The sequence below is a fragment of the Penicillium oxalicum genome, chromosome II, assembly GCF_001723175.1.
Source record: "Penicillium oxalicum strain HP7-1 chromosome II, whole genome shotgun sequence".
Lineage (NCBI taxonomy): Eukaryota > Fungi > Ascomycota > Eurotiomycetes > Eurotiales > Aspergillaceae > Penicillium > Penicillium oxalicum.
Genome location: NC_064651.1, coordinates 2741526 through 2754117, shown reverse-complemented (window position 1 = coordinate 2754117; position 12592 = coordinate 2741526). Strand labels below are relative to the sequence as shown.

At 52.0% G+C, this 12592-nt stretch overlaps 5 protein-coding genes across 5 annotated transcripts; 2 read left to right on the top strand and 3 right to left on the bottom strand.

The window, feature by feature from the left end:
- Window positions 1-302: 302 nt before the first annotated feature.
- Window positions 303-2156, top strand: POX_b02840 (uncharacterized protein; the record flags this gene model as incomplete). Its single annotated transcript, XM_050111748.1, has 3 exons — window positions 303-636; window positions 714-1572; window positions 1652-2156. The coding sequence occupies 3 exons, from the start codon at window positions 303-305 to the stop codon at window positions 2154-2156; spliced, it is 1698 nt and encodes a 565-aa protein (XP_049972094.1).
- Window positions 2157-2330: 174 nt separating this feature from the next.
- Window positions 2331-3344, bottom strand: POX_b02839 (uncharacterized protein; the record flags this gene model as incomplete). The annotated part of the gene is made up of 4 exons (XM_050111747.1): window positions 2331-2442; window positions 2533-2885; window positions 3003-3062; window positions 3135-3344. 4 exons carry the CDS (start codon window positions 3342-3344, stop codon window positions 2331-2333), a joined length of 735 nt encoding a protein of 244 aa, XP_049972093.1.
- A 649-nt stretch (window positions 3345-3993) lies between these two features.
- POX_b02838 (uncharacterized protein) lies at window positions 3994-5595 on the bottom strand (the record flags this gene model as incomplete). Its single annotated transcript, XM_050111746.1, has 1 exon — window positions 3994-5595. The coding sequence occupies one exon, from the start codon at window positions 5593-5595 to the stop codon at window positions 3994-3996; it is 1602 nt and encodes a 533-aa protein (XP_049972092.1).
- Window positions 5596-6358: 763 nt separating this feature from the next.
- On the top strand, window positions 6359-9113 carry POX_b02837 (uncharacterized protein; the record flags this gene model as incomplete). The annotated part of the gene is made up of 2 exons (XM_050111745.1): window positions 6359-6372; window positions 6521-9113. 2 exons carry the CDS (start codon window positions 6359-6361, stop codon window positions 9111-9113), a joined length of 2607 nt encoding a protein of 868 aa, XP_049972091.1.
- Window positions 9114-9728: 615 nt separating this feature from the next.
- Window positions 9729-11948, bottom strand: POX_b02836 (uncharacterized protein; the record flags this gene model as incomplete). The annotated part of the gene is made up of 10 exons (XM_050111744.1): window positions 9729-9948; window positions 10054-10251; window positions 10339-10498; window positions 10565-10670; window positions 10742-10829; window positions 10890-11062; window positions 11124-11246; window positions 11313-11467; window positions 11545-11662; window positions 11727-11948. The coding sequence occupies 10 exons, from the start codon at window positions 11946-11948 to the stop codon at window positions 9729-9731; spliced, it is 1563 nt and encodes a 520-aa protein (XP_049972090.1).
- Window positions 11949-12592: the final 644 nt, after the last annotated feature.

The window sequence follows — 12592 nt, the reverse complement described above, 5'->3', positions numbered from 1 at the left end:
GCCGTCGATCGTCTGGATGCGGGGGTCCATTTGGAGAAAGTGGAGGAGACAGCAATCGAGTTGGAGTTGCTCGTCTTCGGCAAAAGAGCAGAATGCGGGGTATTTCTCTCGCAGACGAGAATTGAGCATGCACGAGAGGGCCAAAATGGGAGAATCTGGCGCTGAAGTCAAGGTGAATTCGAGGATTATACAAACTCTCTCTCTCTCTCTCTCCGAGACTCTCGTTTGAGTCTAGAGTCTGGATTTCACATCTTGCCAAGCTCAACGTCGCTCAATCTTGCTGCTTGCTAGACCATCGGACAATGGGAGATCGAACCGACTATGTCCCTACGCATACGGGACGACAGGTGCTTCCCAATCTACCCTTCTTTCATAAATTACTGCGCTATGCACAGCGAAAGCCTGCACGCATAGCCATTCGAGATGTCAATGCAGGCTTGGAGAAATCATACCAGGATTTGATGTCGGATGCACTTGTGCTGCGAGAGGAGCTGAAAAGGAATCTCAAGCCAGAGACCTTGCAACAGTTATCCGAAGATAAAGAGATCTATATTGGACTACTAGCTCCGGGGGGGTATGAGTACACCGTTGGATTTATTGCGATTCTTGCTCTGGGGGCGGCGGTTGTTCCGCTAGGTGAGTGCTTCTATGCTGACACCATGGCCGCGCATTGGTGTATATGGATAAGCTTGGTGATATTGATCCTATAATAGCCTCTGCAATTCCGGTGGAAGAAGCATCATACTTCCTCCACAAGGCTCAGTGCGTGGCTCTGTTGGTTGGGGAAATAAATGCATCCCTTGGCCAATCCACCATCCGATCACTAGGGGAGACACGAAACTTCCACATTCCCTGTCTCGCGCCAATTGCCTCTTGCTTTGCCTCACACGCCACTCCAGCCGACGAGATTGTCGTCTCCTCAAACCGAATGCTTGATATGAATGGTGCAAGTGCCGTGATCTTCACATCAGGAACCACGGGTCCCCCCAAGGGTGCCGTCCAGCGACGTACCTGGTTAACCGGTAATGCAGAGGCAGATGCGGACTTTTACCACATCACTGAGCAGGATGTCGTTCTGCATGTTCTACCCGTTCACCACGTCTCTGGAGTAGGATTGACGTTCCTTCCCTTCATCATTGCCGGCGCCTGCATCGAATTTCGAAGCGGCAGCTTCGATACCGTATGGACGTGGGAGCGTTGGCGTCGTGGAGGCTTGTCCTTTTTTTCAGCTGTACCAACCATTTACATGCGAATGATGCGATACTACGAAGAAGTGATCTCTCAGAAATCATCAAGGGAATGTGATGAGTTCATTTCTGGTGCGCGCAACATCCGCACCATGCTCTGCGGCTCATCCGCACTTCCCGGTCCTGTTCAAGACTTCTGGGAGACTCTTCGACAATCTCCCATTCTCACGCGATATGGAGCGACGGAGTTTGGTGCAGTCATCAAGACAGACTTGGATCCGTCGCATACTCCGCGCAACAGTGTGGGTCGAGTCGTCGAGTCGGTTTCTCTCCGACTCGAGGCGGACGGTCATTTACTTGTGAAATGTCCCTATATGTTCTCAAAGTCAGTCTTACCGTGCCCGCTCACCACTTCAATCTGATTGCTGACCAATTGTTCGTTTTTGCTCTTCTTCTACAAGTAGATATCTTCACGATGAAAAGGCCACCATCGAAGCTCACACGAAAGATGGTTACTTTAGGTCCGGGGATATTGCCCGCCGAGAAGGCCCTTATTATTTCATCCTCGGCCGCGCCTCGGTCGACATCATCAAGTCGGGGGGCTACAAGATCTCCGCACTGGATGTGGAGCGAGAGATCCTCGGACTTGACTATGTCGCAGAGGTGATGGTGGTCGGCGTAGAAGACGAAGAATTCGGACAAAGAGTCGCGGCTACAATCAGTCTGAAGAAGGGTTCGCACGGTATTGGGAGATCCCTTACGCTGGAGAGATTGAGACAGGATCTCCGGGACAAGCTGACTAGTTACAGAATGCCCACCATCCTGCGGGTTGTCGAGGACGAGTTACCCAAGTCAGGTACTGCAAAGGTGCAAAAGAAAGTTCTTGGCCCTATCTACTTTCCACCACATTATCGCAACCTGCCTGACGTGCAAGTGTGGGAGAGTGGCGGCTGGAAGGCGAAAATCTAAGACACAGGCGAGATTTTATGCGCAGATTATGGTGAGCGAGTTCTTGTGACGAATTAGATCCTTGAATCAATCTTTTCAGACACTGTATTCTCGACTCATAAATAGAGACAACATCCACCTGTCGATGAAAAAATCTATCATGACCCTCTGACCTGGTCACACCGTCCTACCGGGCTATATCTTAGCCTTGGCGGGAGCACTCGTCATTCGACCATGAACGTAACTAATCCGCTGGAATTTCTCGATTGCATCTCCCCAAAGCTCATGTCGCAGCAGGGCATATACACTGCACATTTCATCCCATCCATTAGTAAAAAAAGATAAAAGATTAGGCCATTTGCTTCGAGGAGTCGAACTTCCAAGGGTAAACACATACCCCATCTTTGCCTTGGGAGCCACCTTATTACCAAGCTCCAACGCAACATCGAGCATCTTCTCCGGCTCAGCAATCGCATCCACAATCCCATCTTCCAGCGCTTCTGAGCCAGTCCATCGATGAGCCTCGAGAAGCATCTTGCGCGCAACCTGTGGTCGCAGCTTCAATCTCGGCAGAGAACCAATTCCATCAAAGTGCAGCCCCAGGTTCACCGGTGGCATGGAGATGAAACCACGGCGGGCATTCATCACGCGATAGTCGTGTGCCAGCGCAAGAGGACAAGCACCTCCAAATGTATGGCCGGTCAGGAGAGCGATGGTTGGAAATGGGAAATCGAGAATGGTGTGGATTAGCTGCGGTTATACATGCATACTGAAGTCAGCACTTTTTTTTTAAAAAAAAAAAAAGAAACCTATTGATCACGTCTGCCAGGTGGCGGCAGCGAGCTTATGTCTGGTGATACTACGGACCGGGTAGAACCCATCCGTGTTGGCGAATGGATTGGTGTCTGATTCATCTAATTCAAGTCCCTTGGAGATGTTTGTTAGTTTTATCTCGAACCAAAATCTGCCAGGGGAGTTGCATATGAGTGAAGGACAAACAGTGCACCAGAATTTGGCATCGTGGCCTTGTGTTATCACGGCGCCCTCGGAATTGGGGCCGAGGAGCCTCTCTGCCGTACGATAGGCGCGGATCATCTCTTGACAGTACTGAGAGTTCAGTCGATTCTCTGGAGGCTTTTGCATGGTCAAAACGAAGACATTGTCGAATCTCTCGAGGGAGAGATTCTGGAAAGTTGGAACGTCGGTCATATTGATCTAGGTTGGGATGTCGTGAAGTGGAAAAGTGACTCAATGTAATCGAGTTTTTGACTTGACTTTCCTTCTTTTTCTCTCTGTCTTTGTTCAAGTATAGCTTTGATATAGATTGAAAAGACCTCTTTCGACTGGATCGACTGGTTGTAAATACCCCTGGTCATCTTCTAGCTATTCATGTCCAAGCTTTTCCCCGCACACGCTGGTCCCTCGGATCCCCACAATTTCAGCCGAAGCCTTTGCCACATGGAAGCGTCTTGCCGATTACCGGGGAAAGCTCCTCTGTTGTATGAGGGTTCATGGTGTTGCTGTCGTACTGGCCATCTGTGGAAACTATATGTGTCAAGGATCAGACACTATCAGACGTGCCCTGGCACACTGCGCGGTGCAGCTTGTCAAAGCTGCCTCACTATTCTTTTGCATACTTGGAGAAATTACGAATTCCTTGACAGTCCACAGTCAGCCTCGAATTAAGCTGACCGTGGCCGTCTCACAAGAGTCACTGGCGTAATTTCAATCTTGATCTTAAACTAGTAGGGCGAGCTGCTCTTGCAGAAGATGGCAAGTCTGTACAGAAGCGACTCATTCCACGTAAAATGGGGGTATCTTTTCAAGCACATATTCGCTGGTCTATCAAGTACAATCATCACGCCCAACCGGCCAGTGTCCAACTAGATCGATCTCCCGCCTTCAAGCCGGATCGACGATCAGGAACGACGGGTTCAGATTCGCGACTGGCGCCAGCGAGTCCGTGCTGCAGGAACTTTTCTCGCTCAATCTCGACCATCCCTCGCAATTTCAGGCTGGTCACCAGGCTGGCACCGGCCCAGGCCCCCAGAGACTCAATCTCTCTCACGATTCCGTGAACTGGTACATGTGTTTCTTTGTTCTGTCGGCGGAGCTTCTGCTCTACAAAGTCGATCTCGGGCTCCTCTTGCGATGGGTGCGGCTTTGGGGGATCCGAAGCATCTTCTTCGGGCGGATCAGCTGGCGGCATCTGTGGCTGTGGACTCGTTCGAGGTGATATCCGTAGCTTCTCCAATCGTTCCCGTTGTCGTTCAAGAGCTTTACCCCGAACCGGACTCCATCCATGCTGCTTGATAAGCAAATTCAGCTCCTGGAGAACTCTCCTTCGCACGCCTGGGATACGAGATCCGCCGCCAACGAAGACAATACGCGACATGCAGATCCCGCGTGCGTCAGGCGGCAAGGCCAGAAGAGTATGGTAAACAAGCAGCGGAATCGGCTTTTCCTCATCGTCCAAATCCGTTTCCGCCATGTCCTTTGCAAAGAGCACCGTATCCACGGGGTCGGCAAGGCGGGAAAAGGGCACTTCTAAAAACTCTTCCCCGGGGTTCATGGGGGATGGGATCGACACTAGTCGTGTTTCACGCACTGCGTCGTCTTCTGCTCCTGTATGCGGCCTGCACCAAGCAAATCGCGTGAGGATCTCTTCGCAATAGGCGAATCCCACCGAGATGTCCCCGCTGTTGCTTTGATGAGGCGATTCCTCGGATGCTAGACGAGTCAGGCAGCGGCCCATCTCTTGTTGCAGGCATTTCATCGCCCGGACACTTCGTTTGGCCGTGATTTCCCTGTACTCATAGAGTCCGGTCACTGTAGTCTCTGCCCATCCGAGGTCGATCACCAAGGCAGACCGCAGCCCCGCAGCGGTTGCCGACATGGCTGCACTGGGAAGCAAGGTGATGGTAGGAAACCGCCAGCGGTTGAATAGCGTAGATAGAAGCGATGAAAGCAGCGGATGCGGCATGAGTGAAGGAAGAGTAAGAACCAGCCGAGACGAGCCAGCGTCTGTGAGAAGGTATTTGTTGTACGTTTCGCGGAAGAGTCGCTCAATCTTGTCTTCCAGCAGGTCCAAATCCACATCCCGAAGGTTCGGCCGCCATATCTCGTAGTCCCGCACCCAATCCTCGGCGTCGACAGGTTGCGCCAGAAGTCCCGTCTCCACGGCGCCTGCAATCCAACCGCGATAGTCTCCTACTCTTCGCGACTCCTCGGGGCCGAAACTCACGGTACAGGTGGGTGTCCCACTTCCCTCGAACCCCGCTCGTAGCCATCTTGCACCTATTTCAAAGATGATCGCATCCTCCTCGTTCCGAAATGATGAGCCAGCAGACGTCGTGCTTGCGAAGGAAGTATTGGCCGATCGGGCAGGTGGCTGCTGAGGGGTGTGAGGCGAAGACGGCCGAACTGTCTGCGAGGATCGCAAGCTTGATGAGACTGACATGATGATCCTGTTCTCGCTCGTCGATTGGAGCTACGTAACCTGCGCGCCTACGCCGCAAGCTCCTTTCCCGGTGAATTAGACGATCTCTCTTTTTGGGTTCTCCGAAAACAAACAAATGTTGTGGTCGCTAATCAGTCATTGGCAACCCGCCATGCGATGTTCGAAGAGCTGCCTTGCATTGAGCGGTCTACCGTGAGCAGACTGTCATAGCGCTGAAATCAACTCGTGAAAGGTAGATTCGTTTGAGATGTTGCGGAGCTTCTTGCGGCACGAGCGCGGTGGAGCCTCCAGGGACGGATCCTTCTTCGGGCCGTTCGTGTGAGCTCCCAACTACAAGCCTGCAGTGTATACTTACTAGAGTTTAGTATACTACTGGAACTTGGTCTAGACGGTCCCTTCAAAAAGAGACCAAGGTATTTGTGTCAGGCTCTCTCAAGCTCATAAATCAATCAATGGATATGCAAATTGCAAACGTTGTCATCAACTTGCAGCAAGTCAAGTGAGTGAGCCTGTGTAGAACTGTGTTTAAAATGAAGCAAGTGATGAATGCCAGGCTACTGAAGGGGAGGAAGCGGTGAAAGCTCACTGGGCAGAATGCCGAATCGGAGAAGGTGCTCGGCGGCTCGTGATCGTCCACCGACTTGGAGGGTTTGTTTACTCTCCGATCCAAGCTCCACACCCGCAACAGTTTCTCTGAGCCCTGGATGGCCCTGTCCATGCTTCAGAATTGCTCAGTGGCTTGCCCAAGCCCAATCAGATATCCATGGGTATTCCAGGGTACGTATCTATTTGCGACTCATCTGGTCAATCCAAAACGACATGACCATGACCAGCTGTGATCTCGGCGCTGGAAACAGCCAGCAGCCATAATCCGGTCTCCATATGAAATCTTCTATTCTGAATCATGTTTGGCTAATCCGTGCAGGCTCATCAATGCCATTGGTGTCGGGGAGCGGGTCTCCTTGGCCAAGTTGGCTGGGTCGCATTTGGAACGCAATGCAAGACCAATTCGAATTGCCGTCGACATTTCCATCTGGCTCTTCCAGGTCCAAGCTTCGCGCGGCGGCAAAAATCCCGAATTGCGCACCCTCTATTTTCGTTTATTGAAAATTCTCGCTCTTCCGATCCACCCGCTCTTCGTCTACGATGGCCGTCACAAACCACCCTTCAAACGGGGGAAGGCAGTTTCGCGCGGGTCCGGGAATTTGCCGATCATTCAGCGTTCGAAAGATCTTATCGAGCGCTTCAGATTCCCATGGCATGAGGCCCCGGGAGAGGCAGAGGCAGAATGCGCCCGGCTACAGCAGGCAGGCATCGTTGACGCTGTGATTAGCAACGATGTAGATGCCTTGATGTTTGGCTCGACGTTCACCATGATGAATTTTTCAAACGAAAGCGGTAGCGGGTCATCCGGAGCTACCCATGTGACCTGTTACTATTCAGACTGTCAGGGATATGTATCGAACGTGCCTCTTGACAGAGCGGGCATGATCCTCTTCGCTATGCTCAGCGGAGGCGATTATTTGCCTTCGGGCGTGGAGAAATGCGGTCCAGGTACGTCTGCGGAGATTGCCAAAGCTGGATTCGGCGAGGACCTCCTTCAGATGGTCGCTTCTGGTTCACCAAGCTTTGAGGCTGAGCTCGGGGAGTGGCGAGAACGACTTCAGCACGAACTGGAGTCCAACGAGAGTGGGTATTTTGCAAGAAAACACCCCGCGGTTCGCATCCCAGATACTTTCCCCGATCCTGCTATCCTAGAATACTACGCGAGGCCCAAAGTCTCCAGTGAGGAAGAAATGGCTATTCTACGAGATCGGCTGAAGCACGCATGGGATCTCGAGATCGATCCACTCGCAATTCGAAGCTTTGCTGCTGAGAACTTGGATTGGAAGTACCGATCAGGTGCTAGGAAGGTTATTAAGAATCTGGCAGAGCCCCTAGTGTCGTACAGGCTTCGCCGCCAGAGACCAGTCAAGGCTCATCTACCTTGCTCACTTGCGCCCAAATGCGATATCACGTGGCTTCAAAAAGTCTATAAAACCCGTGCCAGCTTCGGCACCGATGGAATGACTGAATTTCAAGTTGATATGCTCCCCATCGACGTGGTCGGTCTCGATTTGATGGCCGAAGAGCCCAATCCTCCCCCGTCTATACCTGTAGCAAGCTCTGCGCAGGACCTGGATCAAGCGGAGGGCGAGGAGGACGAAGCAGAGCCTGCTGCGGACAATGCGCAATCAGCCACAACCGCAAAGCCAAGAGCGACCAAGCGTTACGATGTGTACGACGTTCAGAAGATTTGGGTGCTAGAGTCTGTGGTCAGGCTCGGACTTCCCGCCGTCGTTCAAAGATGGGAGGCTGAGCAAGCCGAGAAGGCTCGAAAGGCCGCCGCTCCCAAAAAGTCGTCAAGCCGTAAACCAGCCCTGAAGAAGAAGGGCGTCATCGACCCGGCGATGAAACGCGGGAGTATTCTGAAATACGGCACGCTCACCAAGGAGAGATCCGAACTTTTCACTTCCAAAAAGTCCATGATGCTGGAAAGTGTATCCGCAAAGGAACAGGCAGCCTTTTCTCGCGAATCCTCCTCGTCTGCCGTATTCGTTGACCTTGAAGACGGTTCCATTACGCCGAGTACGTACCCCCAACAAGAAAACTCGGTCCATATGCTTCACTCTTCTTGCGGCGTGGACGCGCTGGCTAGCCACTTCTCCTCGCTAACTACTAAATCACGAGCATCAAGAGTGAAGCGCAACCCAACACCCCAAGAATCACAAACGACGACTCGAGTAGGAGTCGGAGCAACCGCAGGCGGTTCAGTTAAGCTCGATGGCTCACGTACTTCGCCACGTGCGGGATCCTCAATCGAATGTCAAGGCTTCGTAGACACGGCGAGGTTGTCCACAAATGGCTCCAAGTCGGTTTCAGAGTCCCGAGCTTCAACCAGTGGAGGGGCCACGGCAGAAGAATTTACCTGCTCATCCATAAAGTCCAAATCCAAGGCTCAGACCGCCTCTTGTGTGACATCTGAGAGGAAACGGGCTTTTTTGAATGTTGATCACCTCCAACATTCCATCCAAGCCTTGTCACTATCAGAAGTGCACGATGGAAAATACACTCGTGACTCGACCCTCGGCTGCTCTCCCGATTCGAAATCACAGAAGCGACACTTGGACCGTAATCGGCCATTCAGACAGGCTAGCGCTTTGAAGTCACTTTCATCGGCCATGGATGAGACTGTTAAGCGGAAGGAAGAGATCACGCCATCCGCTTCGAGACCGAACGGGTATTGTCGCAACACCCAAACCGGACCGTCCGAGGTCACTCCAGATGCCAAAAAATCTCAATCCACACTTGGATCGAAAAGAGACTACGTCGAAAATGTTGTAGCACTCAATGGATTCTGGGAAATCGATCCAGATTCCGCAGCCGTGACGAGGGATATCTCATCACAGTCTGCTTTGCGCGCCGGGACCACTCAAAAGAAGCGCTTTGCTCACGTTTGCATAGTAGACCTGACTTGAAAAAGTCGGCCCACACCAGCCTTCTTCTTTTATTTCAATTGGCGTTTTTTTTTTTTGAAACCTACGATTAGCATTTTTTAACCATGACGCGGCGTTTCCAAAAGGGAACATGAGCGATTTGCCAAGCATCAAACGGCGTGTGTGTATGCATTATTATATCTGCGGCTAAGTTGAAGATTTTCTCCACCTTTTAGGTCGTCAACATGGTCTAGATTCTCATCTTCTTCAAGTCATGTTGAACGAATGGACAATCAAAGCCATACATATGAGAAAGATCACGAGTGGTCGTGAGCTATCGATGCTGGATCGCAAAGGCCCTCTGGTGGTTGTCTATGTACACGATCATGCGTAGATTACCTATGTATCCAATTGTCTACAGATAAGTTCAAAAATTGAGGTCAACAAATACCATTTCAGTAAAATTCCTCGTGCATTGTGACCCGTAATATTAGACCTCCCGCCAATTTCTTTTTCTCTTCCCCCCAAATATCCGGACAGTGAAGTTGACTCGGATGATCATCATACACGAGGGGTGGAAAACAAAGAGAGACGGTGCATTCATGGCTCATGTATCCTCTTGGTCGAATTTTCCTTTTCATTTTCCTTTCATGTTCATCATTTCTTGTAATACTCCGCAACCCAGGTCTTAATCTGAGCCACTTCAGCATCGATGACCTTCTGCACGCCCGCGTTCGCAGCACCGTTCTTGAGAATCAGGTCCGAGCAGTGGAAACCGCCCGGGATGATGTTCAATGGGGCAGAGGGGCGTGACTTGAGAGGGCCGCCGGGGCGGTATTCGGAGGACATGCCGGAGGTTCGCCAGGGATCGAATTCTCTGCAGAGTATGTCAGCATTGGCCGTGGTTTTTGTTTTTCTTTTTCGGTTTTTTTTGGAATTATCGAAGGAGGATAATCAGATGGGAAAGAAGGAGCGGTCGTACCCGTTGGCCCAGATAAGTCGGGTTGTGTCGGTCAGATCCCAACCCTTCGTCTTGTGGTTGACAGCATCGGCTTTCTTGCCCTTGGAGCTACCGAAAGTGAAGCCATTGACTTCAGGGAAGTAGAGTGAGCACTGACGCTGCCAGTACTCGGCATTGACGGAGCGGGAAACTAGAGTATCGACGTGGGAGGGGGCACCACTGCACGGATCATGTTAATATGTGCCGAGTCACGATAGGGCTAGGTAATTGGTTTGCGAGAGGGAGAAGAGGGAAGAGACAACATACTCTTGCCAGTAGAAGAGGGGCTCGTTACACAGGAACCACTGCCATTGGCGGTCCACAGTGTTGTTCACAGAGACGTCGGTGAAGATGGGGCTGGAGGCGTTGTAGGTGTTGAAGCAGTCGGTAGTCATGGGGTCAGACCAGTAACCGTAATTGGCACAGGCTGAGGCCGTCATTAGCGATGGATGAGCCAAAAAAAAGTTTTTTTTGTGCCAGGTCATCAACTCACATCCAGGAAGATACTCAGTCTTGAACCACTTGGCGTAACCGGCAAGTGCCTTCTTCAAACCAACACCATTGTGGCCGGGAAGCTTGCCGTTTCCGCTATCCACGTTCTGTTCGGATTGCAAAACGTCAGATCGAACGAGTCCCGCGAGTCCTATTCGGTTCTTATCCTGAGACTTACCTCGACGTAATCGCAGAACTGGAAGAATTTAGAGTAGCCGGTGTAGAAAGTGTTTGACTGCCACAACCACGGTCCGTTCTCGAGGGCACTAGGGATCGTATATATGTAAGCATCCGAAACTTGAGGCCTCGTTTGACTGCATGCTTACCTGGCAAAGTCGTCAAAGTGCTCGATGTCACCGAGACCAAACATCTCCTTCAGTTCTTGCATCTTTTTCTCGCTTCCAGACCGGTAGATCTTGTCAATGTGGTCGATGACCCGGCTCACATCGCGGCTGCAGTTCTGGGGCATACCCTGCTGAACGGGGGAGAAGTATTGCCACTTCAAGAATTGCCATATTAGACACGTCTCCGCCGCATTGAGGTGTAGTCGGAGCACTCACGTAGTCATAGATGGCCTCAACAGGGGCACTGGATGCGTGGTAAGCCCAGAAGGTTCCGGGGGCAGTGGACTCGGTCCAGGCAGCGAGGGCACCGCTGTAGGAACCTCCACTCATGACCCAGGGCTGTTGATCGCAGACATATGGTCAGAGCATTGCTTGATTGTGCCGGCGTGGCTTGAGAGTTCTTACCGCATTCTGGGCGTTGCTGCTGCTGTTGGTATCGAAGGGCAGCTTAACATTTCGCGCAAAGTAGTTGAGATCCGCAATCGAGTTCTCCAAGGTCAGAGCTTGCAGGTTCTCGGTGGTCAACTCTTTGTAGGGCGACGAGTCTCCCCAGTATCGGTCTGGTCATTCGAGATCATGTCAGCCCGCACCAACTTTGGCAAGCCTCGAGGAGAGGAAGCGAAAAGGAGTCTCATACGTTCAATCATCACCACGGCACCCTTGACTTCCTGGGCATACCGACCAGTGAGAGTCTTGTTGGTCAGGTATCCCGTGTACTGATCTGCAGCTTCTTCACCGGGAGTGAAGAGAATCACCTAGCACGGAATCGAATGAGTATGTTTGCGAGGACTAGACCCTGGGAGGAGAGGTGTCTCGTACCGGAGAGCCCTCGCCAGCCCACCATTCGGAGCTCCACCAGTAGCGCTGAGAGAAGGTTCCCAAGCTTGGGTTCTTGTGGTCAATGAGCTGCTGAAAGGTGGCCGCGCCCTGAATCGCATGGGAGGCATCGACCGCTGGGGGAGGGACCGGCTTGGGGGCAATGGCTGCTTGAGCGGCCGAGGCACAGAGCGCAGAGAGCGCAACGCGAATCGAGAAATGCATCGTGACTCGACCGTGGTGCTGATATTGACTTGGGCCCTGGTAGATCTCTTCCAAAGCTGCATCTTGGCCGGGGAGGGGGGCTGTGATCACTTTATATGCGCAGTCTGTTGGCTCGGACTCCGACCTGCTGCCCCTGGTCAGACCGCAATCGAGGTAATCATGCTGGTCGTACTCCACGCCGTTGGTCCGCCAAGAACAGGACGCCCGAAGGAATGGAGAAGCAGAATTCTGGATCTCCACGCTACTGAAGCGGGGTGATCATACTCATCCGACTCCAAATCCTCTCTCGCACGAGGACCCTAAAGGGCGCGCTATCACGCGATAGTGTTAGTGCCCAGCTAGCTGCATATCTATGCTCCACTCATATCACGCCGCAAGAGCAGTGCCTTCGGAGATTAATCCGGATCTTCAAGTCACGCCTCACGAGGGCAGACGTAGGTCGGTACGGTGTGAACAGTCCCGACGAACGGACCGACTCACGGTCTATGGGTTTCAAGCCTCAAGATGAGGCGCATCTTTCTAGGGAGATGGTGGGTTTTGAACGTTGCTGATGATTGTCGGTGTGTATCTCTCCCATTCAATGAGATTAGTGTATGATACCACCGTCGGTCGTCCGAGGCGGCAACGAGCCGAGGGGCAAGAGG